We start from the raw sequence: 25,482 nt of genomic DNA, 5'->3' as shown, positions 1-25,482 counted from the left end.
TACACATTAATAAAATGCTTATATTCAGGTCATTCTCAATGATGAATATTTGCTTATTTTTCAAGGCGGCCATTTTTAGAATAGCCGCCATTTTGTATTTCAAAGATAGATCAAAACAAAATCTTGCTTAGTAGACCGACTCATTCAAATATGTTGATTTTTGTGTTCCAGCATCAAATCCACTGTGGTATATGCAATACTTGAAAATATTTTAGAACGTACGGCAGAACATCTTGAAATAAGCCATCATATTGAATTTTGAGAGTAGGTCCATAGCTAATATTGCTCAATACACAAAAAAAGGTATCATCATGCAAACATTTGTGCTTTCCTCATTATTTGCGCATTTTTTTTCACCGATCGGCCGGACTAGTATCATACCGCTTTGAAATGTTCATCAATTTCAGTACAACAACAGTAACCATTAACAAAATTCCGCCTTTTACATTCTGTTATACACAGGTAAATGAAAATAATTTTGTTGATAGGTATACAGTTTAAAAAAAAGAAAGGAAATATTTGTATTTTTACATAATTTATAATTTTAGATGTGCATAGTACGAAGAAGTGAAACTTTATAGTAGTATAATTCTTATATGATTTGCATACTAGGGAATTCGTTGATATGATTGAGACGACGTTGACCAAACTTCTTTTCGTAGCCGATGTAAACAAGATGGCGGCGATAACACCGAAGTTTACAAACTTTATGTTCCCTCAACGTTAATCGTTTAAAAAAATAATGCACAAAACATTCGTTTGAATGATTAATCAGTCTAAGAGTTTTGCAGTTTTCTTTTTATCAGATTGCAAATTTCATTGAGCACAAATTTTGCGTTAACCAACAAAGATATGCATGCGCCGGGCTTATTCAATTGCATACATATACAATTTAGGTTTGATAGAGGTGACGAGTGTGAAACAAATATATTCACTATCTTAAAGTTTAAAGAATGATAAAGATGAAACGCCTTTTTAAAGGAATTTATTGGTGTATAAACTCGACAAATTCACTCATAAACAATAAAAGTCATTTTGCCTTTTTAAAGGAACTTATTGGTGTGTGAACTGGACTAAGTCACTCACAAACATATAATAAAAGTCCTTCGGTGTGAGTGAATTGGTCGAGTTTATACACACATCAATTCCTTTAAAAAGGCGTTTAATCCTATAACAAAACAGTTTTTAAAGCTGGTATAATAGTCCAGATATAACCCTGAAGTATCTGGATACTTTGGAGAGTGACTCAAGAAGGTCAGAGGCTTGAAAGCTCCACAAATATTGTTAACCCAAAGCCATATAACTACTTAATCTTATAAACTTGAAGTGAAACATCTGGAAAAATCGGGAAATTTAGGACATGTAGGAATTTTGGTCAAAATGACGTCGTCAGATTGCTGTACCAAGAATAATATCTCTCTGCGGTGAATGAGTTTATTGGTTCCATTCTATATGCAGACTTCAGATGAATACATAATTTAGTACCCTCAGTCCGGTTGAGAAAAAGACCACAAAACTCGAAAATTAACGCATTTTGCACCTGATGACCGTCGTAGAGGTAAAGTCTGCCTACCTTTGGGTACTTGGTTAAACCTATTACTAGTAAAAAAGTCGCTGTGGTATGTTTGCCACAAGAGACCAAAATGACACAGATATTAAGACATATAGGCCACCGTACGGCCTTCAACAATGAGCAAAAGCCATACCGTATAGTCAACTCAAAAGGCCCAAATATGATTTGATCGTGATCGGAAGTACTATAGGATTATGATTGTGGGTAATGTAAACTTAGGTCTAAGATGCATGATTTTTTTAATTAGTTGTTTGTGGCTTTGAAACTAGTTGTCAGTAACTGCGAGTACTCTTAGATCTATACCTTGTGTTTTTGTTGTACCTTGTGTTTTTGTTGGGATACACAGGCACCCAGCCACGTCCACTTGGTGTAGTATTTCTATCTGTATCCATCTTATGATCTAAGTCTTGTTCAACTGAATTTTATAGTAAGTTCTTATTTTGTACTGTTATTCTATTGTCCTATGAAAGGGGATGATTGAAATCCCGCTAACATGTTTAACCCGGCCACATTAATTATGTATGTATGTGACTGTCTTATGTCAAGAGTCTGTACTTCAGCGTTTGTCGTTTGTTGCTGTGTTACATTTTTGTTTTTCGTTCTTTTTTTGTACATAAATTAGGCCGCTAGTTTTTTTGTTTAAATTATGTTACATTTGTCATTTCAGGGCCTTTTATACATGTAGTATATGCGGCATGGGCTTTGCTTATTGTTAAAAGCTGTACGGTCTCCTCTGTAGTATCTAACTTCTGTTTTATGTTTGTCCTTTGCGGAGAGGTATTTCATTGACAATCATACCATCTTCTTTTTTATATATCAGTTTTCTGTTCGGCTTAACACTTAACTTACAGAACACTTTGAGGTCAAAAGGGGACGAGCAAGGGCCGGAAATAAGTAAAATTATATTGTTTTAAGGTCTTCTTTCTTCAAAAGCTCTCATAAAAAACATATTCAACAATACTATAAGCAACAGCAATAACATATGTTACAATGAAAATATTATAAACATATAATATCAGATAGTTTCACAATTAAAAGAGCATTAAACATTCCTTACTTAAATATATGAGAATATGCATATCATAAATAAACAAGTATGCTATCGTGACTCAAAGCATTAAACGCATACTCAAACATGTGAGCAAAATGCGAACAAAATATGTAGAATATGAACGTAAGGCGACATCTAATCCTTGGACACATGTGAGCATAAAGCCTGTGGTAGAGTGTTCAAATTATAATGTAATATTTTCATTTATACAAACATTTATGAAGCGAAATACAATGAAATAGTAAAATAACAATTAGTTTTTTGCATTAAGTTTGGTGGTATTTTGGTCAAAAATGAACTAATAATCATCGATGATGAATTATTGCGATAGAATACTTCGACCTCATGTTAACTTCTAATCCAATGCAATTTCTTGGCTAGAGATTAGTAATGCATGAATTATGCGTGTTCAGTTGTTAAAAGTAACATTATTTTTACATTAAAAGAAAAACAAATGTAAAATATTTGATCTAAGAGAACCCATTCTTGTACAGGTAAAAACGACAACAAACATATATTCATAACCTATAATATGAAATCGAACAGACCTAGAAATATTCAAATTGCACGATTTCGTTATCTATATATATATATTTATGTTTATGTAGGGTTAAATGACCTTTACAAGATCGGAGACTAACTCGATAGTATATAAGATGGCATCTACACTAAAATACACACAAAATGTTGGTATATATGTTACAGTAAATAGGTGAAATTAGGAATTACATGTAATTACTAACATTTAGGAATTACAGGTAATTCCCGGTGCACTTAGTTAATACAAGTAATTCCTGAAACGGGCCAGTTATTACCAGTAATTACTAATTTTAAAATGAGTTTTTACACCTATTTACTGACTGCTTAAACAATGTTGTATTATGGTCAGGTGATCAAAAGTTAAGGTAATAATAACTAGAAGATCAGTTAGTACTCTTAAAATATTAAATGGTTGATTAGTATTCAAAATATCTTGAATAAGTATGGACTTTCAAATATTTTGTTAAATCAGAGTAACTTTCGTTTTAATCCAAAATGGTTAAAGTTGAGCATTATACAGATTAATTTTGACCAATTTCAGCAGACATGGAAATCAGAAATGGAAAATTCTCCCAAAGCATTAAGTTTTAACTTTTTTAAAAAAAACTTTGAGTTTGAAGAATATTTGGACTTATTACCTTATAAAGATCAGATAACGTTGTGAAGGTTAAGAACTAAAATGAGCTGTTATGTGCATTAGCTTCGAGAGATAAAAAAATTAAATATATATTTTTTTGTTGTTAAATCATTATTAAAAATGATATAGTGACATTATAATTCACTGTTACTAGCCAATCTAGTTCTATTTTGTTAAATTAGCTGAGAGACAAGGATGTTGAATTGTGCACTTGCGAGTGAATACTTGGACCTCTTAGAATACGTATTCATGTGACCTTCAATTCAACCCCTAGCTGAAGATGGGTTATCGATGTATTAAGCTATTAAAATTGTAATGGTTTTGCAGAAAAAATAGTCTCGACTACCGTAATTGCTGTTAATCGTAAGCTCAACAAAAATGAGGAAAAAATATTAAAATTTTCCTCTAGATACTATCTTTTGACTAGTACTATAAGAAGCTTCTGTCAAAATTGGATAAAAAACCAGGATGGTTTATAAAATCTAATGTTTTAAAAACTTTAACTGCAGAGTGTATGTATAAATGTTAACTGGGAAAAAACTAGTCCATTTATCATGTTTAAGTAATAAAGGAAAAAAAGGAAAAAAAGGATTTTTTTACAATCTTTACTTTCGGATATTATCTTATGAGCTTGTGTCCAAGTTTGATACAAAGCCAACATATTTGGAGAAAGTTATTTCAAAGTTTTAAACCACAGTGCATTATTGAGATTTTAGTTTAACAAAATTATGAAAATCAATTTTGGATTAATATTGTCTTGCATGCATATATTTACCATGTTTACGGAGTTTTAAGACCTATAAAACAACCATTTTCCAGTTTCAATTCACAAACACTAATAAAGAGTATGCACTTTTGATGTGCCTTATATTCCTACATTCTTCCATATCTACCCCTTTACTTTCTTATTTGGTATCTTGAGTTATCTTTTTAATTTTAAAACAAAAACATCAAGTTAGTAAAAAGCTGTCAAAATGACAAAAAAAAATCAGTAATCACTGAAACAACTAGTAAATACATGTAATTACTAAATTGGCTAGTAATTACAGGTATTTACTGAAATGTTTAGTAATTACATGTAATTCCTAATTTCACCTATTTACTGTAACATATATAATCGAGCTCGTGCATTGTAAACTGTTTATTATAGTCTATTTATAGTTTGAATCAACGTTATCAAATATGATAAAAATGTATAAATAGTGAAAAAGTAAATGTTAAAGTACGACGCTTAACACATAGCCCGTGCTAACACCGAACAGCAAGCTGTGAAGGATCTCAAAAAAAACAATTCAGGAAAACCAACGGTTAAATCTATCTAATGAAAAGGCGATAAGCACGAAACACCTACGAACTACACAAAAACATAATAAAGATGAACATCTGATTTATAAGCGAGAAACACCTACGTACTACACAAAAACATGATAAAGAACGAACATCAAGCTCCTGATTTATAAGCGAGAAACACCTACGTACTACATAAAGACATGATAAAGAACGAACATCAAGCTCCTGATTGGCTGATTTTAGTGAACATTTTTGACTCATTATAGTGGTAAATTGCTACACATTAAATTTTTGTCAAAGATACTTCATTTCTTATTACCAACCTACACATGTAGAAACCAGGCATACATTAACATCTAAAATAAACAAACATTATCCTTACGAACATGTGTCGTATGAATGACATTCATGAAACCACTTAAGGAGGTTTGCTACTCTGTTTCAAACTAAAAAGCTTTTTGAAAGATTATTATGAAGTGATTGTTGTGGTATAGAAATAAAAAAAACTAGAAAACAGTTTTTTTTAAATTTTTTTGGAGGGGGTTCTTGTTTTCTAGATATATTTAGTAACAATTAGGCGGGAAATTTTTTTTTAATTTTTTATTTCTTGTATAAACTTCAAATAAATAACAAGTATATTTAACAGATTTCCAAAGATGACACTTTAAGCTTTATTTCACTAAAAAATGGAAAAATAAAGGGTTAGTGGACAACATCTTTAAACGGTACTACATGGGTCATCAAAATTTAAAACAAATATAAATATGAAAATTTTATACCAAAGATAATATCGATAATGTGAAAAGGGTCTTTAATTGTCAAGAAGTTATAAAAATTGCCGTTATAATGATAAGATAATACTAAGGGGTAACAGGATTCGTGTATACTTGGTGTCTTTATTATTTGTGCTTAACTGATGTATGATAATATGAAAATAATATGCTTTCATGACGTTATTAACTTATTTATTTGAACCTTTTCCAGTGTACATGTATGTTTCAAAAGTGAGACTTATTAATTTCTCCCGTGAAAAAAACGAATAAGGTGATCCCTTGATATTTTCACACCATTTCAATGTATGTTTAAAGCAATAACACGCAAGTTTTAATCCAAGTTCTATAAACGAAATTTTGCAGAAGGTATTAAAAAGTGTAACGTTTCCAACGTGTTTTTGAGACTACTTATTTTTCAAATCTAATTTACATTTGAATGAGAATTAAATAGTTGTACATGTAATAATGGCAATTGTTTTTCGCATACATTCATATTGAATAACTGTGTCGAGAAAAACGTTAAAGATTGTAAGAGGGTTTCAATGTTACCCTTCGATGTTGTAGCAAAATAAAGCAACGATTGAGATGTGACGTTGATTTGGACTTGTAAGAATTTTGAGAGCTCAAAGAATTACAAAAAAGAAGCCGTTGCACTGTGCAGTTTAAACATGAAAGATAGTCTATAGATATTTCTTTCTAGTCATCTATGTTCATCTGAGATAAATAAGTACTCAGATGGAGTGTTGTCTTATTGGCACCCATACCACATCTTCTTATATTCATAGACGTACTATTAAACCATGAAAAACACCAACTTGACATGTTCTTTAATTCGAAACGAAACTGTCAATCGATATAAATGATGTACAAACATTCATTTAAGTATGTTGTTTATTTAATGATATTCACAAACGTTTATCTATATTTCTGAATTTTGGAAAATTATACATCTTACAACTGTGCACAATTTGTCACATTAAAAACGACAATTCTTTTACCTGTCAAACTTTTGTCTTGTACAAAAATGTTACATCAAAAGAAGTCTTATTGTCCACACATTTTTCAGGATATAATTCGTGTTACACAGTTTGAGTTACGTAAACCATATTGTTTTAAAAGTTTCGCCAGTTTCGGATATCTTTTGATTTTGCCATTTGATTAGGGACTTTCCGTTTTGTATTTTCCTCGGAGTTTAGTATTTTTGTAATGTTACTATTTTTCGTGAAAAATAAATAACCGAGAAACACATTGGTCGCAGGTACTGTTTGATATGGTAATATTTCAAATTTTCTGTTTACAAAACTTGAGAACTTTTGAAAAACGAAGGCTTTTCTACTTCAGGAACATTTTAACTTAACTGTATTTGGCAAAACTTTTAGGAATGTGGTCCTTAATTCTTTTCAACTTCGTACTTTAAAAAAAAAATATATATTGATTTTTTTTAAACTTTTTTGGATATGAGCGTCACTGATGAGTCTTTTGTAGATGAAATGTGCGTTTAATCCTGTTATTTATGATGAGTTTATCTACAAGAAACTTCAGCGTTTCATTACAGCCAAATGTAAAGGAGACTGTAGTTCAGTGGTTTATTTGGTTCATTTCTGTCATATTTGTTGTTCTTAAATTGTTTGGTTAAAAATTAAGCAATAAGTTTATTCAATATTTTTTATGTTGAGGACTACATACGGTATGAGTTTTTCTCATTGTTGAAGACCGTATTAATGCCTATAATTATTTACAACCCTTGAATTTAAATTTGGTGAACAGTTGTATAATTTGCTATAATTCAGCCGTATAATGGGCAAATATACTTTGATTTCTTTTTTTTAAACCCGTTTGGTTTAACTTTCAAAGAGATGCAAACACTTTATATCCCAACGTCTCTTGGATTGTTTTCTGATTATCAAATTGGGGAACAAAAGGCTTCCAATTAAATGTAAAAAATCTTTACAGAGGGATTTTTTATAGTTATATAGATTTTTTTCAACAGGCAATTTTACTGTTTCATACGTGTAACTTTATGATTCTTCAATCGCACCAGTAAAGCATGTATTTAAAGAAAATGTAATCTCCTATGAAATCACCAAATTCATATTATATAATAAACTTTCACTAATTTACAATAAACCTGTTCCTATATTCTTGTTCATTTATATCAATATTTTATTCATTATTGTCCTAAACTTTATAACTATAATATCGTTACGTGAGTTCGATAATCGATGAGGTTAAGCTTGAATTAATCTGTTCATTATTCAACATATTGGATAAGCAAAGACGTGAACCATTGACACGTGTAAAGCTGTATGACCTTTGATGGTCAGTTTGACATAACGACCATCTGTATACTGTCTGCGCTCGAAAACCAGATGTTGTTCGCTTATACCGGGTCCTTTGAAATGTGCAAATAACGACAAATCATCGAGGCATGGTCCAACAGATATGTCAAGGTTATGTAGTCTGTTTCCGTAGCCTAGGTAAAAGAAAATGATAAAAGAACAAATGTGTTAATCTGCAATATCGAAGCCAGTTATAGTTCAACCATGTCATCTGCGATCTTTTACGTTAAAGTACTAGTGCGTTACGTGATCAGCAAATGTTTGCTTTTATCTAGAATGCAGCGTCCCGAAAAAAACCTGCTGTCTTTGTCCCATTAGAATTGAAATAATTCATGGGGGCTTTAAAAATATTGATTTTACAACAAGTTTATTCTTTATGGCTCTTGCTCGTCGTAAAACATTTATCACAACGGGCCAACCCGTAGGAAAAATCTGTATAAATGCAAGCTCCCATGGCTTATTTAGCCCTTTTTGGTACAACTTTTGGGAGTGTTGGGTCCTCAATGCTCTTCAACGTTGTACTCATTTGGCTTTTTAATGTTTTTGATCTGAGCGTCACATCTGAGTATTATGCAGATGAAGCGCGCGTCTGGGGTATCAAATTATAATCTTGGTACTTTTGATAACTGTTCTTAATTAGATTGATCATTCATTGACTTTTGATGAGATCAACGCGTTATATACCGTATAGCGGGTTATTTTCGCTAGTGTAAAATTTCGCGATTTACATTGAATAAGGTATACGAAATATTTTGGCGGTTATTATTTTGGCGGATTTAAAACTTTCATCAACACCTTTGCATGTACACTTTTAAATTGGCGGAATTTATTTTGGCGATTTTGTTCTATGCGCGAAAATTAGCGAAAATTTACACCCCGCGAAAATAACCCGCTATACGGTATGTTCCTGTGTGATACACATTGACAGAGGATACTTACTTTGACTGAGTGAAAGCCCTTATTTTATATATTGCATACGTAATAAAGTTTACTATTTAGGGAAAAAATATTAAATTGATATTATCATGTAGGGAAATAATATTGACTCGATGTTATTTCTTAAGGGAAAAATATTGACTCGATGTTATTTTTTGGGAATAATATGAACTCGATATTATTATTTGGAGAAATGATATTTACCCGATGTTATTATTTAGAGAAATAATATTGACTTTATGTTATTATATAGGGAAATATTTTTAACTCGATGTTACTTTTTAGGAAAATAACATTAACTCGATGTTACTTTTTAGGAAATAATAACCCGATGTTATCATAAAGGGAAATAATATCGATTCGATGTTCCGATTAAGGAAATAATTTTGACTCGATGTTATCCTTTATGGAAATAATATTGACTCGATGTTATCCTTTATGGAAATAATATTGACTCGATGTAACTTTGTGGGGAAATAATACATTGTATTTACCCGATGTTATTATATAGGGGAATAATATAGAGTCGCTGTTACTTTTAAGGAAATAATATCGACTTGATGTTATTATTTAGTGAAATAATATTGACTCGATGTTAATTTTTAGTGAAATGATACTTTCCCGATGTTAACATATTGGGAAATAATATCGACTCGATTTTACTATTAAGGGAAATAATATTTACCCGATGTTATTGTTTAAGGGGAAATAAAATTGACTCGATGTTATTGTTTTAGGGGAAATAAAATTGACTCGATATTATTATTCAGGCAAATAATATTGACTCGATATTACTTTTTCGGGAAATAATATAGAGTCGATGTTACTATTAAGGAAATAATATCGACTTGATGTTATTATTTAGAGAAATGATATTGACTCGATGTTAATTTTTAGTAAAATGATACTTTCCCGATGTTAACATATCGTGAAATAATATCGACTCAATTTTACTATTAAGGGAAATAATATTTACCTGATGTTATCATATAGGGAAATTATATTGTCTCGTTGGTACGTTTAAAGGAAATAATATTTACCCGAGGTTATTATATAAGGAAATGATATCGATCCGATTTTATCAATTAGGGAAAAAATATCAACTCGATGTTAATTTTTTGGGAAATAATTTTGACCCGATGTTATTAAATAGGGAAATAATATCGACTTGATGTTACTTTTTAGAGAAATAATAAAGACTCGATTTTATCAAATAGGGAAATAATATCGACTCGATGCTACTTTTTAGAAAAATAATAATGACTCGATTTTATTTTTAAGGAAATTATATTGGCTCGATGTTATTGTTTTAGGGGAAATAAAATTGATATTATTATTCAGGGAAATAATATTGACTCGATGCTATTTTGTTGGGGGAAATAATATTGACCCTATATTGAAAAATTATATTGATTCGATGTTACTAATTCAAGTAAGAGAGAATATAAATTCAATCTTTAAGTATATTCAAATAGTATTTAGAGTAAAATAAATACCGTACCAGGCTTGAGTGCATTGATAATTTCAATTCTCATGATGTTGTGCATGTTTCCTAGATCAACCCACCAATAAGGGAACTTTTCTTCATTGGTGTGCTGGTGAGTACTTAATAATCCATCTAGAGCCATTGCTGCAATTGCATTACCATATACTGAGCTTTGTCCAGACGTCTTACCAGGCGCCACATTTTTAAGTTCTTCTTTAGGTATTTTACAGTCTAAAAATGAAAGAACCACCTTGTCTTGAATTTTGTAATTTGATTTTTATTCGATATTGATAACTGTGAGAAAACTCAAACTACATAAAATCTCTATTGCCTGACTTTTTTTTGTCAATCTAAAACGACTTATATAGGAAAACCAAATCTGAGGCAAACAGAAAAACACCAAAGATAGTGTATGTAATGATTCTAGATAAACGCAATGTCATACAATCCGATCCACCTCTGTGCCTATAGATTTAGCTTAATAAGATAATGTTGTTAATTTCACGTTTACAGACGCTTTCAAGATTGATGAACGAAAAATATATGTGTGTATTCACATGCTACAGAATCATAGCTACACGCTTAGAGGATCTTAAAGAGATTAACAGATTCTAATACTTAACCAGAATTGTATCAACATTTGAATTACATTAGATTTATATTTTTTTCACAAATGCACCATGCTTTTTAAAAAGCCTTATGAAAAGGCTAGCTGGAATTGGGAAATAAATATCCCACTAAGAAAATAAGGTGTCACCATTTTAAAACGCAAAATCAATTGTTATTGAAATCAAAGGAATTATACATAGTAGGACATTCTTACAACTGACATTAACGATTATGCTCTTCTGTCTCAATCACACCTGTCTATATGGCCACTGAACTGGCATTTGAACGGATTTCAAATAAAACATTGACCATGTGCCATCAGAGGACTTGTACATTATTTGAGATTAAAAATCTACAAAATTTACCGAGAAACCCCGCAGATGATTTCTTCTGTGCAAACTGTTTCTATGGCTACTAACTAGACATTTGACAACATTTGAACAGAACATTGATACTGTAAACCAACTTATTTTCGCGGATACTATATTTCGCGTTTGATCCTTTCGAGTCCACTTCGCGGCTATTTAATTTCGGGATTTTCCTGCTGACTTGGTGTATCTTAATAAGGAAACAACAAAGTTCAACTTATATTCGCGACGATTTATTTTCGCGTTATTTTGCTACTCGCGAAGTCGCGAAAATAAATCGCTCGCGAAAATAAGTTGGTTTACAGTAATGTTACATTCGATAATTTGCGTATTGATTTAAATATAAATCCTTAAATTGAACTCTTTAAAACAAAATAAAAACACGAATTGCAGGTGTCTCTTCGTGAATTTTAAATTAGGTTTTGAATAAAACGATCACACAGTACACATACAAGACAATTAAAATGCACTTTTTAATTTAGTTTTTTAAATATAGAATTTACCGTTTGTTTTCCCCTTTAAATATATTTAAACTAGTTATTTTGGAGCTCTTGATAGATTGTTATTCGGTGTGAGCCAAGGCTTTGTGTTGAAGGCGGTACATTGATCTATTATTGTTTACTTTTATAAATTGCTTTTTAGATGGAGAATTGTCTCATTGCCACTCATTCCAAATCTTTCTATATATACTTAAAGATTACTAAATTGTGGAAAAGAGGATACATTCCAAGGAAAAAAATATCACACCGGAATTAACAATTGTCTAATCTTAAAGCCGTCCACATTTGAAACATGCTGTGAAAGTAGTACAAATGAATGCTATTTCTACGTTTGGGTGAAATCAGTTAACGAACAAACTGTTAAAAAAACTATGGCTTTGAAATTGACTTTAAAAGTGTTCAAATATTTTATTGAAAATTTAAAAGTCATTTACTTTATTTCAGATTGATGATGGACAGTTGTCTTTTTTCGAAGAATTTAAGTGACAACACACTGTAAACCAACTTATTTTCGCCGATACTTTATTTTGCTATTTAATTTTAATGATTTTCTGATTTAGTTGATGTTGTTTAATAAGGAAGACACCAGTTTGACATATTCGCCATGATTTATATTCGCGTTTTTTTTCTACTCGCGAAATTAAGTTTGTTTACAGTTTTCGAAATTTGTTACGTTATTTATCCAAAAAACATTATTAATTCATGCTGAAGCATTTGTCGGTGTGTAAAACTATACCATGTATAGATCAATGTTTATTTGGTTATGCAAGCCCCAAATATCAAGTGTTTGCAAGTCAAGAACAATAGATACATGTTTGTGTGAGCATCATGGTCGGTACTTACTATTGAAATGGAAAATTTGGTGCAGTAAAATTGGTAAATTGCAATGCTATGTTTAACTCGGGAACGAAACCTTAACTAACCGATTGTTGTTTTTTAATGAAATTAGGATGAGATATTGTCTGCATATTAATACATATATTAACTAATTCTATATATAATTTGTACTCGTTCTAATGCGAGTAAAAAACAAGCATGTGAAAAAGCTTTAGAACTATAACGTAAATATGCTTCCTTGTTACAGGTAAGCTTATTTAATGGCTAGGCCTTAACATGTATGTTTCCTATCGAATTCAGAGTTTGCATTCAAACGAAACGTCAAGGTAACATTTGAAAAAAATTACTTTGCAACATATAAATATCGTTACTTTATCTTCAACAGTCCAAGTTACTATTTACAGGACAAAACCGTACGATAAAGTTGTATGTATCATTTATTTATTTAGTGTAAAAACACTGCTCTTATTTAAATAAACTTTCAATGCACCATTATCTTAATTTCTAATATAGTGCCTTTAGTAATTATACGACATGGTGATTATATCTGACGTCACACAGGCTTAAATACAAACTATACCACTATCTTTTTTTCAAATGATATACTAACCGTCCTTTAGACAAACGACCTTTCTATTTTGAAGGCTTTCACACACTTCACCTTCGGCGCATTGATTTCCAACACAAGGGTCAAAAAGTGGATCCTGAAAATAATAATATTTATTAGACTACCACATCGATCAAAATATTATCAATTATATCTAAGTGTATACTTTATATTGTACTCCACAATCACCAGGTTACCAGTGACCTTCTTAGTGAAAAGAAAACAGAGAGTACACTTATGAATATATGGTTGTCGTTTGTTTTTGTGTTACATATTTGTTTATTGTTACTGTTTACAAAATTCACCAAAGGAATGAATGAATGCAAAAGTCACAGATTTGAAGCCGTTGCTCCTATTTTTATGCATCCTAAGTCTCATTTAAATTTATAAAAAATGGAGCACTTTTCCACCATCTGCACTCGCTTTAGTAGTTAAGAAAACCGTAACATAACTCTTATGTTCTATTTTCTTGATTTTTTTCTTTTTGGTATGCGATTTATTAGCTCAAATTAAGATTAAACAAGGGGACAATCTGACATACCGTTGAATTATATTTATTTGGTGAGACTTCATAAAAAAAACGGAGAGTTTGTTGGTATTTGATGTCAGTTTTAAATGTACAAGGAGTAATTTTGTAAAACAAAATTAAATATACGGTTGATGTCTTTTGAAAAAATAAAATTACGTGCTTACATTATTTTTGTTTAAAGAACGCTGATCTATTAATTTTTTACATCGTTGAATATATTTGAAGTATGTAAGAAAATCAATTCTCATATGATATTATAACCAGTTCTATTGTTTGATGATGTTCGCAACTCTGCTTCAAAATAACAAGCTTTTAAAAAGACTATTATAAATTGATAGTATATAGGTATTGAAAAAAAAAATGTATTGGTGTGCTCGTTTTTGAGATATGTCATTGAGAATTTAGCGGATTATAATTCTTTATTTGACTTTTCATATAATAAACTTTCTCTGATTGTTCGTCAATTTATCCCTTTCTGAACCCATTGTATAAAAAAAATAATCAACGTGTGGTTCGTTTGATCTTAGTACTTCGTTGGTTAAAATCCGATTGTGAGGTTAAATTTTCTTGCTTTCCTCCTTATTTCTTGTTGTGACGGCATGAAAAAAGGCGACCATGCCTGATGACGTCACATAGAAAGAACACATATTTTGCACATCAGTCGTAAAGAAGGAATAATTTTGTCTGCGTATTGTTTGAAAATCATTAGAGAAACAGATTCAACCACCAAATCTCGTGTAATACGATATTTATCCAATCTCGACAGTTTAATCGAGTGGATTAATATCGTATCACACTCGATGCAGTTGTAGAATCTATATTTGACACCTTTTTCTTTCAAAAATAACAAGGAGTTTATAAGATTTTAAACGAAGACATTTACTACTATGTTTAATCAAATAATGGACAGAAAGATAGGGGTTAATGGGCAATTTTCATTTATTACCGGCACTACATGGATAAACAAAGAAGATTCCGAATATCTGGCAAAAATTGAAAAGAAAACAACAGGAGCGAGCTAAATTTATGATTTTTTTTCAAGTGTTCACAATATGACCCATTTTAAAAAAAGCTATGATTTAGTTATATTCAATGTATATTAGAATAAAGAAACCAAGGGCCGCGTCGTCTATCTAATATATTTAAATTCGAAAGTACATTGATCCAGATTGTTTTCTTTTGCAATCTATCGTCCAGCAATTGGATACTAAGCAAACGTTTTGTCAACAATTGGTATAACTGATGCCTGATAAATATCATAAAACCAAATAGTAAATTATGTTTCTAATACGAATAAAGCAACCTTTTAATTGTAGAAAATGGATGCACCTTCGTTGTCCAGTTCAGAGAAAAACGACACCCATTTTGCCTCTATCCCCAGCCCAGAACTGAGCACTTGCATTTAGTGTTGACGTGACTATCATTTTTTTTTAGGAATTTGTATAAATTAACTGTTTTCAAAAGTATAGATTATTCGAAATACTAAGGATTTTCTTTTCCAATGCATTGATTTCCTTAGCTGTATTTGACACAATATTTTTGGGATTATGGGTCCTTAACGCCCTTCAACTTTATACTTTATATTGGATTTACAACTTTTTTGATGCGAGCGTCACAGAGGAGATAAATGACTGGCGTAGCAAGTTATAATATAAAAAAGAAGATATGGTATGATTGCCAATGATACAACTATCCACAAAAGACCAAAATGACACAAACATTAACAAGCCTAATTTTGATAAATAATTAAATAAAATTGAGAATGGAAATGGGGAATGTGTCAAAGAAACAACAACCTGACCAAATAAAAAAAACAACAGCAGAAGGTCACCAACAGGTCTTCAATGTAGCGAGAAATTTCCGCACCCGGAGGCGTCCTTCAGCTGGTTCATAAACAAATATATACTAGTTCAGTGATAATGAACGCCATACTAATTTCCAATTTGTACACAAGAAACAAAAATTAAAATAATACAAGACTAACAAAAGCCAGAGGCTCCTGACTTGGGACAGGCGCAAAAATGCGGCGGGGTTAAAAATGTTTGTGAGATCTCAACCCTCCCCCTACACCTCTAACCAATGTAGAAAAGTAAACGCATAACAATACGCATTAAAATTCAGTTCAAGAGAAGTCCGAGTCTGATGTCAGAAGATATAACCAAAGAAAATAAACAAAATGACAATGATACATAAATAACAACAGACTATTAGCAGTTAACTGACATGCCAGCTCCAGACTTCAATTAAACTGACTGAAAGATTATGATTTCATCATATGAATATGAACAGGACGAAAGATACACGAGAGACCTTCAAACTCATAGATCGAAACTAAACTGACTACGGCATGGCTCAAAATGAAAAAGACAAACAGACAATTAGTAGTACACGGATGCGTTCAACGGATGAAGTTAAAGTGAATCATTCCTAAATGTGCGGACGCCATCACGAGTTGGTCTACTTCTATGGAATGTTTGTATCAGAGATGACGGCGTGAATAATTCCATATTTGTAAACACAATTCCGTCCTCTTTCTAAAATAATTTATGATATTGAATTAAGTGCAATTTGAAGAAGCATTGTTTTTCAATGCTTTTGAATAGAAAACAATAAACAGGTATTTTTCTAAACAAATCCAGCGGTAGCCAATTGATTCTTTCGTTTTTTAGTTGCTCCTCCGTAACGGAGTACCACATTGTCTTAATACATAGTTGGGAACATATAGAACATTTATATTTTCTCTAGATTCAAAAGAAATAATTAACTTATTTGGCAAAGATATATTTATCCATTAACTGATTTGAATTTTAAACTAACCCCTCTGTAATGATCAATCTCATTGTAGATATAACCAGTATCATTGTAAAAATTGCCATCAGAAACACAAATTGAGGTTAAATTTAGTTTATCTAACAGAAGCTCTGTTGTAGTTGTAAGAATGACATCGTTTTCGTCGGATACATTTTTGGAGGCATGTCCTTGGTGATATTTTTTCAAATGTACGAAAAGTAAATCCACGCAACTTTACGTCTCCCTTATTGATTTTTTCGGTAGGTTTCTGATGTACATTGCTCGGAAAATGTTTGGAGGACAACAGATATAAATAAATACCAAGACGCATTTTCTACAATCAAAATTTTAAAAAAGTTGTCTCTGGTCTTTAACTATCAAAACCGTCCCAGACTATGCCTATCTTTTACAGGGAAGGTCTGTGAAATTAATTATTAATTGTTATTGACGTGTCATAGGTATTCGTATTCATGATTCCGTTCGTATTTTCGTGTAATAATAGTTTAAAAAATAAATAATTCACAGAAAATAAGAATATTAAACAAATATCAATACTTGACAACGAATTGAATGTTCTAGTTACTAACACTAATACTCAATAAATGTACTTTGCGAAAGAACATGACAAAGCGGTTTGCACACATGCAATCTGGACATCAATGCGTATATAAGATTTATTTTATACTACTAAAACAGTATTTGGTATAACTGTTTGAAATCTGGTCCCGCAATGCTGTTCAACTTCGTAATTATTTTTTATTTTTTTTATATATACTTTGTTTTAATCGAACGTTGCTGGTATGTCTTTTGTAAACGAAACACACATAGCTCATCTACTGTAAAACAGTATGATCACGGTACATGCACCAAAATAAGAAATAGATTGATTCATGATCATAAGAATACTAATTAGAACGTGAGAGACGTATATATACCAAATATACCAAATTTGTTATAGCTAGCATAACATTTTACTTCTATGACTGTTGCATAAACTCCCTTTATATTGACAACGATGTGTGAACAAAGCAACCAGACATACATGTTATATGTCAAAATGTCAAAAATAGGATTACAGCAGTCAACATTGTGGTATTATCTTAATCACTATAAAAGCAAAGAAATATTTATATAAAAAAAGCATTATTTTCCATGACACAATAACCCTCAACCAATATACATTGTAATTCCACAAACAGATTTCATGGAATTATATTGGTGTTTCAAGTTCATGCCGATGTGATATTGAAAGATCCATATGATATCCTCTTTTTATATAACATGAAGGTAATACAAATTTACTGAAAAAATGATTTTCGTGATTTGGTCATTATTCATTTGTTCGTCATTTGTTTTTTTATTACGATTTGTTAACCACCCATTTCAGTTCACATTACTTTCTTTTAAAAGGTATTTCGAAGTATCAGAATCTAATATATTCTGGGTAATATTTCCGAAGCTTTCACCTTTTCGTTGTGGTTGGTTTTAAACGTACAAAGCAATGAAATTTCAACCAATTACATGCTATTTACATTTTTGTACGTACAATGAGATTACCCGCAGTCATTTAGATTTTGAAAAAGCGAATTGATATCTTTCACTTTAATCCTTTTTTTTATTCTGGTTAATTGAATTGTATTCAAAGTAAACTAAAATATACGAGAATATTCACATATCAAAATCTGTAGGCCAGGTATATAAACATCAATAATTAACGCAGGTCGATGTGTTATTTGCAATGTCAGTATATTTAATGTTTACAATAAAACAATTTTCATGATGAGTTCATTGAGACGTGATATGTCAACCGATTTAGTTAAAGTAGTTATAATTCTCGATTGTCTGACAATTCGCCGTTTCAGAACCTAATGCATTCTGGGTAAGATTTCCAAACGCCTACACCAAAACCTTGTGATTGGGTTTTAACGTGATAAACAATAGAAACCCAACCAATGACGTAAGGTTTTTTCATGTTGGTGTCCAAATAATGGAGGTATCCATGGTTATTTAGATTCTGAAATGGCCAATTAGATAAATATAATATATATAAAAAAGCAGGTCGATCTTCGATTAGAAATTCTCCATATTAACTTTTACTGAAAATAAAATATTCATGACAAGTTCATTGAGACGTGAAATTTCATTACAATAGTGTTTTAAAATGCATTTAAAATAATTATTCAAAATGATGAAAACAGTCGATAATTAAAGCTAATCTTTGTTAAAAAGTATTTGAGACACTGAAAATTCGCTTTTTTTTTAAAGAATCTAACCGTTTTGATATAAAAAATGTTGAGATTATAATCAAACCATCAATTTGATCCTTACTTATTACTTGATGTAATACATTTTAAACATAATGCATGTTACATTAGACGTTTGTCAATACTTTGATGTGCAACACAAGTTTTACGTTAATGTATCGAGTGCATCCAAAAAGCGTTTTGAAAAACTAAATAAAAAAACTCATGTTCCCAAAATCAAACAAATAGTGTTTATTTTAACCAAAAAAATCAAATAAAATTCCGCTCAATTTAAATTGTACTTATATTGACCATAAACAACTGTTTAAATGCAATACCTCAGTTTTAAGGCTTTTTTCTCTCATTTGCTGGATCACCACATTATTTCAGGAACACTACACAATTATTTTTGTGCCACGATTAAGTCATAACGGATTTGTACTTTTATACTTATTAGAATTTTCTATGTCGGACACAATTTGTAGTTTTGCGGTTTCATTTAACCGACAATGGACATAAGGTACATATGTAACGAAAAGTAAATTGATCGTACAGTTCAGGAGAGCTTTTGCAATTAGCATCTATTGTCCAGTCGCATATTTCCAAAGGCAATACGCATTTTAAATAAATGTTGACACTGTTGTTTGTAGAAGGTCAATGTCGATGTGTGATTAACTTTGTTTTGTGAAAAAAAATTCTTGAAATTATAAGAGGAACACATTAGCAATATCTTAAGTTTTTGGGCATGAAATTATGGTATCTTCTAATTCTCTTTTTCATTAAGATAAATGTACTTATTACATTGGTTTCCAAGTGAAATGAACACTGGTAATGTCACATGCAGAATAAACGTGGTTATTTCATTCGTCTGACGTAATACGACAATAAGCATTATCAAGGCGGTGTCGATAACGTCGGATTAAAACAAATTGGGAATGCGAAGAAAAGTTCCTTACATTATTAATTTCAATTTCATAAAAAAACAAACATTTGACAATGCAATAATAAGAATAGCTATTAAAAAATGTAAACATCGAAAAATACTTTACCCGTGACCTAACAACTCTGATTATAAACGCATTCAACGCGCATCTCTGAATTAATGTGTTGTACGGCCTGGCTCTATTTAAACTGTTTGATAAGTTATTCAATATTTAAAAAATTCAATAGACTATTTATGTTGTTGTCAGGCATTTGTGTATTGATATTTTATTGATATTCGAATTTCTTTCTATACACTACAGAATCATCGTAAAACAATACCTCAATTAAAATTGCAACTACAGTGGTGGACCAAGGGGGGTTTGGTTCCGGGTTTGTTTTTGTTTCTTTCAGTTGCTTCTATGTAAAGGAGTACCAACAAATCATGTTTTCTCTGGATTTAAAGAGGAATAAATTATCAAAACTGTTCCAGAATATGCATATTTTTTTCAAAGAATGTAAAAGAAAAATTAATGAAAAATAACGTGTCATAAGAATTTATATTTATAAAGCCGGTAACAATAGCTTAAAAGATAAATAATTCACGGAAAAATAAGAAAATTTAACAAATAACTATACTCAAATGCCTGACAACCTGAATGTTTGCAGTTACTAACACTCATATACAATTAATATATCTTACAAAGAAAATGGCAAAAGTGGTTAGCACACAAACAATCTTAATGTATATATGTTTATTGATCAATGCAGATTGAGACATTCGGAAATACCTTAGAAATATCTATGTTTGGTATCATCAAAAGTCGAAACAGTGAGACTTCTTGAAAAAGCAAAAAACATTGTTGGTATTTGATGTCAGTCTTACTAAGAGATATTTTGAGATATTAAAATATACGTTTGATGTCTTTTGAAAAAAATAACTTTCCAATTGATTTTCTTTGAAATAACGCTGGAACAAATCACCGGTGGATAAAATATATCAAAAGTTTTGCAATACAAAATTAATGTTTAAAAACCGACTGACTTATTTCCTCCGAAAATTTAACAAATTTATTGATTTAAAGGAACCAATATTCTTATGTAAACAACCCCTCTTGACATTAAAAAAAACCACTTTATTAGTTTAAAAATAATTCACAAAGTATCAAACAGCAAACAACAAAAACATCTGAATCTTAAAATTAAAGATAATTTATATTCTTTTGATATCGTTGAATATATCGGAAGTATGCTCGAAAAACAATTATTATATAGTACTATTACCAATTCTATCGTTTGATGATGTTCGATAAATTTTGAAACAAATACAGCAAACACAAAATGTGGATCAGTGTATTCGTTAACGAGATAGGTCATTGAACATTTGGATTATAATTCTCTCTAGACTTTTCATATATTTTACATTGACACCTTTTTTCTTTCAAAAACAACGAAAATATAACAAGGATTTTATAAATAAAGGCAACAGTAGTATACCGCTGTTTAAAACTCATAAATCCATGGACAAAAAACAAAATAGGGGTATCAAACTAAAACCGAGGGAAACGCATTAAATATAAGAGGAGAACAACGACAACACAGAAACGTAACACACACAAAAACGGACCAAGCATCAGAAAAAACACCACGAGAATAACAAATATAACATGAAAACCAAATACATGAATTTGGGATAGACAAGTACCGTGCGACGTCTTATCTCAATATCTCAAAAATAAGAGAAAACACAAACGACTCAACTTTAAAATGTAACACACACAAAAACGAACAATAATATAACAATGGCCATCTTCCTGACTTGGTACAGGACACTTTTAAAGGGGAATAAAAGTGGTGGGTTGAACCTGGTTTTCTGGCATGCCAAACCTCGCACTTTAATGGCAAAGTTAAATATAACATTGAGATGACAACACAATATTACAGGACTACAATACAAATAAATAGGAGAACATATAAGACAAAGAAAAACATGATTAATAGATAACAAAGAGCATCAGGTTTAAAATTCAATACGCCAAAAACGCGCCTTGTCCACACACAAATCAACAGTGACGCCCAGATATAAAAGATCGAAAGTGAAAAAAGTACAAAGTTGTACAGCACTGAAGATCAAAAGTTGAAAAGGTTTCGCCAAATACGGCATTGTTTTTATGCCCGGGATAAGAACATTCTTATAATATAGAACAATTCATGCTATTGCAAACAGTAAATGTTATCAAATGTATATTATGAAAGAGTTAACATAAAGAAACTGAGGTATTAACTAATTACAGATTATAAGATTGTAAATGAAGATATTTACTACTATGTTTAATCAAATAATGGAAAGAAAGATAAGGGTTAATGGTCAATTTCCATTTTTTAATGGCACTACATGGATAAATCAAAAGGATTTAGAATATCTGGCAAAAAAAACCAACAAAAAAAAAATTAGAGGAACGAAATTCATTGATGTTTCTTTTTTGTTTTTTAAACAAATAAAGTTTCACCAACATAACCATTTAAAAAAACTATAGTTTAGTGATATTCAATGTATTTAAAAAAAAAACAAGGGCCGCTACGTCTAGTTTATTTATTGAAATTCGGAAGAACATTGATCCAGATTGTTTTCTTTTGCAATCTATCGTCCAGCAATTAGATACTCAGGAAACGTTTTGTTGACAATAGATATAACTGATGCCTGATAAATATCATATAACCAAATAGTTCATTAGGTTTACAATACGAAAAAAGCAACCATTTAATTGCAGGCAGGTAAAACACATAAAAAACGGATGGCACCCTCGTTCACCAATTCAGAGAAAAACGGCAGCCATTTTGCCTCTGTCACCAGCCCAGAACTGAACACTTGCATTTAGTGTTGACGTGAATATCAATTTTATTGGTAATTTGTATAAATTAACTGTTTTCAAAAGTATAAATTATTCGAAATACTAAGGACTTTCTTTTCCAATACATTGATTTCCTTAGCTGTATTTGACACAGTATTTTTGGAATTATGGGTCCTCAACGCCCTTCAACTTTATACTTTATATTGGATTCACAACTGTTTTGATGCGAGCATCACAGATGAGATATATGTCTGGCGTAGCAAGTTATAAGCCTACCTTTGATAAACGATGAAAGCATTTATATGTATGAACTACACCTAAATATTTTTGTACATACAAAAGGCCGTTAGTTTTCTCATTTGAATTGTTTTACATTGTCATTTCGGGGCCTTTCCTCATTGTCGATTGCCGTACGGTGACCTATTTCTGGGTCATTTTGGCCTTTTGCGAAGAATTGTCTCATTATCAATCATACATAATCTTCTTTTTTATGTATATATACAAAATATTTACACCAATGCTTACCTTTTTTTCACTGCTTCAGAGATTTAATAAACAAGCATCATCGGTTTACAAATAAAATCATTGACAGTGTCTCAATGTTTGCATAGTGCATACTAGTATACATTCAGTGTTAACAAATTAGTCGAATTAATGACCATATATGGACACTTCATTGATGAGTTTATCCAAAAACATCTTTCTATAGATGGACAGGTTTTATGAAATGCCAACCGTTTAGATCCAGCCTTGTCAAGTGAAATGCATCAAGTAATACATCCGATAGAAAGTTGCAGTTTTCCATCCATTTATTTTTGATCAACTTAAAAAAAAAGGTTTTAATAAAGATGAAGGAAAGAAGTCTACTTTTAAAGCAATTCGAAAAACGGACTAAAAGATACATAAGAGACCTTCAAACTCATAGATCGAAACTAAACAGACAACGTCATGGCTCAAAATCAAAAAAGGGAAATAGACAATTGGTAGTATACGGATGCGTTCAACGGATGGAGTAAAATGTATTCATTCCTAAATGTGCGGACGCCATCACAAGTTGGTCGACTGCTAAGGAATGTTTGTATCTATGATGACGACGTTAATAATTCCATATTTGTAAACACAATTCTCTCCTCTTTTCCAAACAATGTATGATATTGAATTAAGTTCAATTTAAAGAGGCATTGTTTTTCAATGATTTAAAATAGAAAACAATAAACATTTTTTTCTAAAGAAATCCAGCGGTAGCAAACTGATTCTTTCATATATTTGTTGTTCCTCCGTAACGGAGTACCACAATGTCTTAATACATAGTTGGGAACATATAGAACAATTATATTTTCTCTCGATTCAAAAGGAATAATTAATTTATTTGGCTACTTTAAGTTATATGTTTCGCTACTGACCCCATATGGATCCATAGAGGGTTAGTAAAATCCATAGGGGGTGGGACCGGAGACCGAGTCCCCTATGCATTTCATTCACCCTCTAGGGGCGAGTAGTTAACCGTTTAACGAATGTATCGGACGCTGGCCTTTTTCTGCGGCGTTTTGTCGAAAAATAAACAATGAAACACAACAACATTTATAGATGACGTCGCCATTAACGCGTCATGAACCCACTATGAAACTTACTAACCCCATACGGTCTCATAGGGGGTCAACATGTAACGGCGTTTAACCAATCACAACGTAATAATTCATCTGTGGTCCGATAAGACTAATTTATTCATGACCTTATTTGGCTACGACTTATTTATCCATGACCTTATTTGGCTACGACTTATTTATTCATGACCTTATTTGGCTACGATTTATTTATCAATTAACCTTATTTGGCTACGAATTATTTATCCATGACCTTATTTTGGTACGATTTATTTATCCATGACCATATTTGGCTACGATTTATTTATCCATGACCTTATTTGGCTACGATTTATTTATCCATGACCTTATGTGGCTACGACTTATTTACCCATGATCTTATTTGAATTTTAAACTTACCCCTCTGTAATGATCCATCTCAACGTAGATATAACCAATATCATTGTGAAAATTGCCATCAGAAACACAAATTGAGTTCAAATTCAGTTCACATCTAAGAGAAGCTCTGTTGTAGTTGTAAGAATGACATCGTTTTCGTCGGATACATTTTTGGAAGCATGCCCGCGGTGATATTTTTTCAAATGTACGATAAGTAAATCCTTGCAACTTTACGTCTCGCTTATCTGGATTTATTCGGAAAGTTTCTGATGTACATTGCTCAGCAGATGTTGGAAGGAACTTACAAATTAAAAACAGACCTTGATAAATACTAAGACGCATTTTCTACAATCAAACTTTCTGAAAAGTTCTCTCTGTTCTTCAACTATCAAAACCGTCCCAGATTATGTCTGTCTTTAACAGGGGAGGTCTGTGATATAAAATATTTATTGTAAATGACGTGTCATAAGTATTCATTTTCATGATTCCGTTTGTTTTTTCGTGTAACAATAGTTTAAAGAATAAATAATTCACAGAAAATACGAACATTAAACAAATATCAATACTTGACAACGAATTGAATGTTCTGGGTATTAACACTAATACTCAATAAATGTAC

At 31.1% G+C, this 25,482-nt stretch overlaps 1 protein-coding gene across 1 annotated transcript; it reads right to left on the bottom strand.

The window, feature by feature from the left end:
• Positions 1-7,087: 7,087 nt before the first annotated feature.
• Positions 7,088-25,230, bottom strand: LOC134690813 (uncharacterized). Its single transcript, XM_063550897.1, has 4 exons — positions 24,885-25,230; positions 13,550-13,643; positions 10,641-10,856; positions 7,088-8,337 (listed from the first exon to the last, which is right to left on the bottom strand). Exons 1-4 carry the CDS (start codon positions 25,203-25,205, stop codon positions 8,120-8,122), a joined length of 849 nt encoding a protein of 282 aa, XP_063406967.1. The 5' UTR covers positions 25,206-25,230; the 3' UTR covers positions 7,088-8,119.
• Positions 25,231-25,482: the final 252 nt, after the last annotated feature.

This window comes from Mytilus trossulus, chromosome 11 (genome assembly GCF_036588685.1).
Source record: "Mytilus trossulus isolate FHL-02 chromosome 11, PNRI_Mtr1.1.1.hap1, whole genome shotgun sequence".
NCBI lineage: Eukaryota > Metazoa > Mollusca > Bivalvia > Mytilida > Mytilidae > Mytilus > Mytilus trossulus.
Note: the sequence above shows the minus strand (reverse complement) of the source record. Positions and strands in the feature narration are given on the sequence as shown.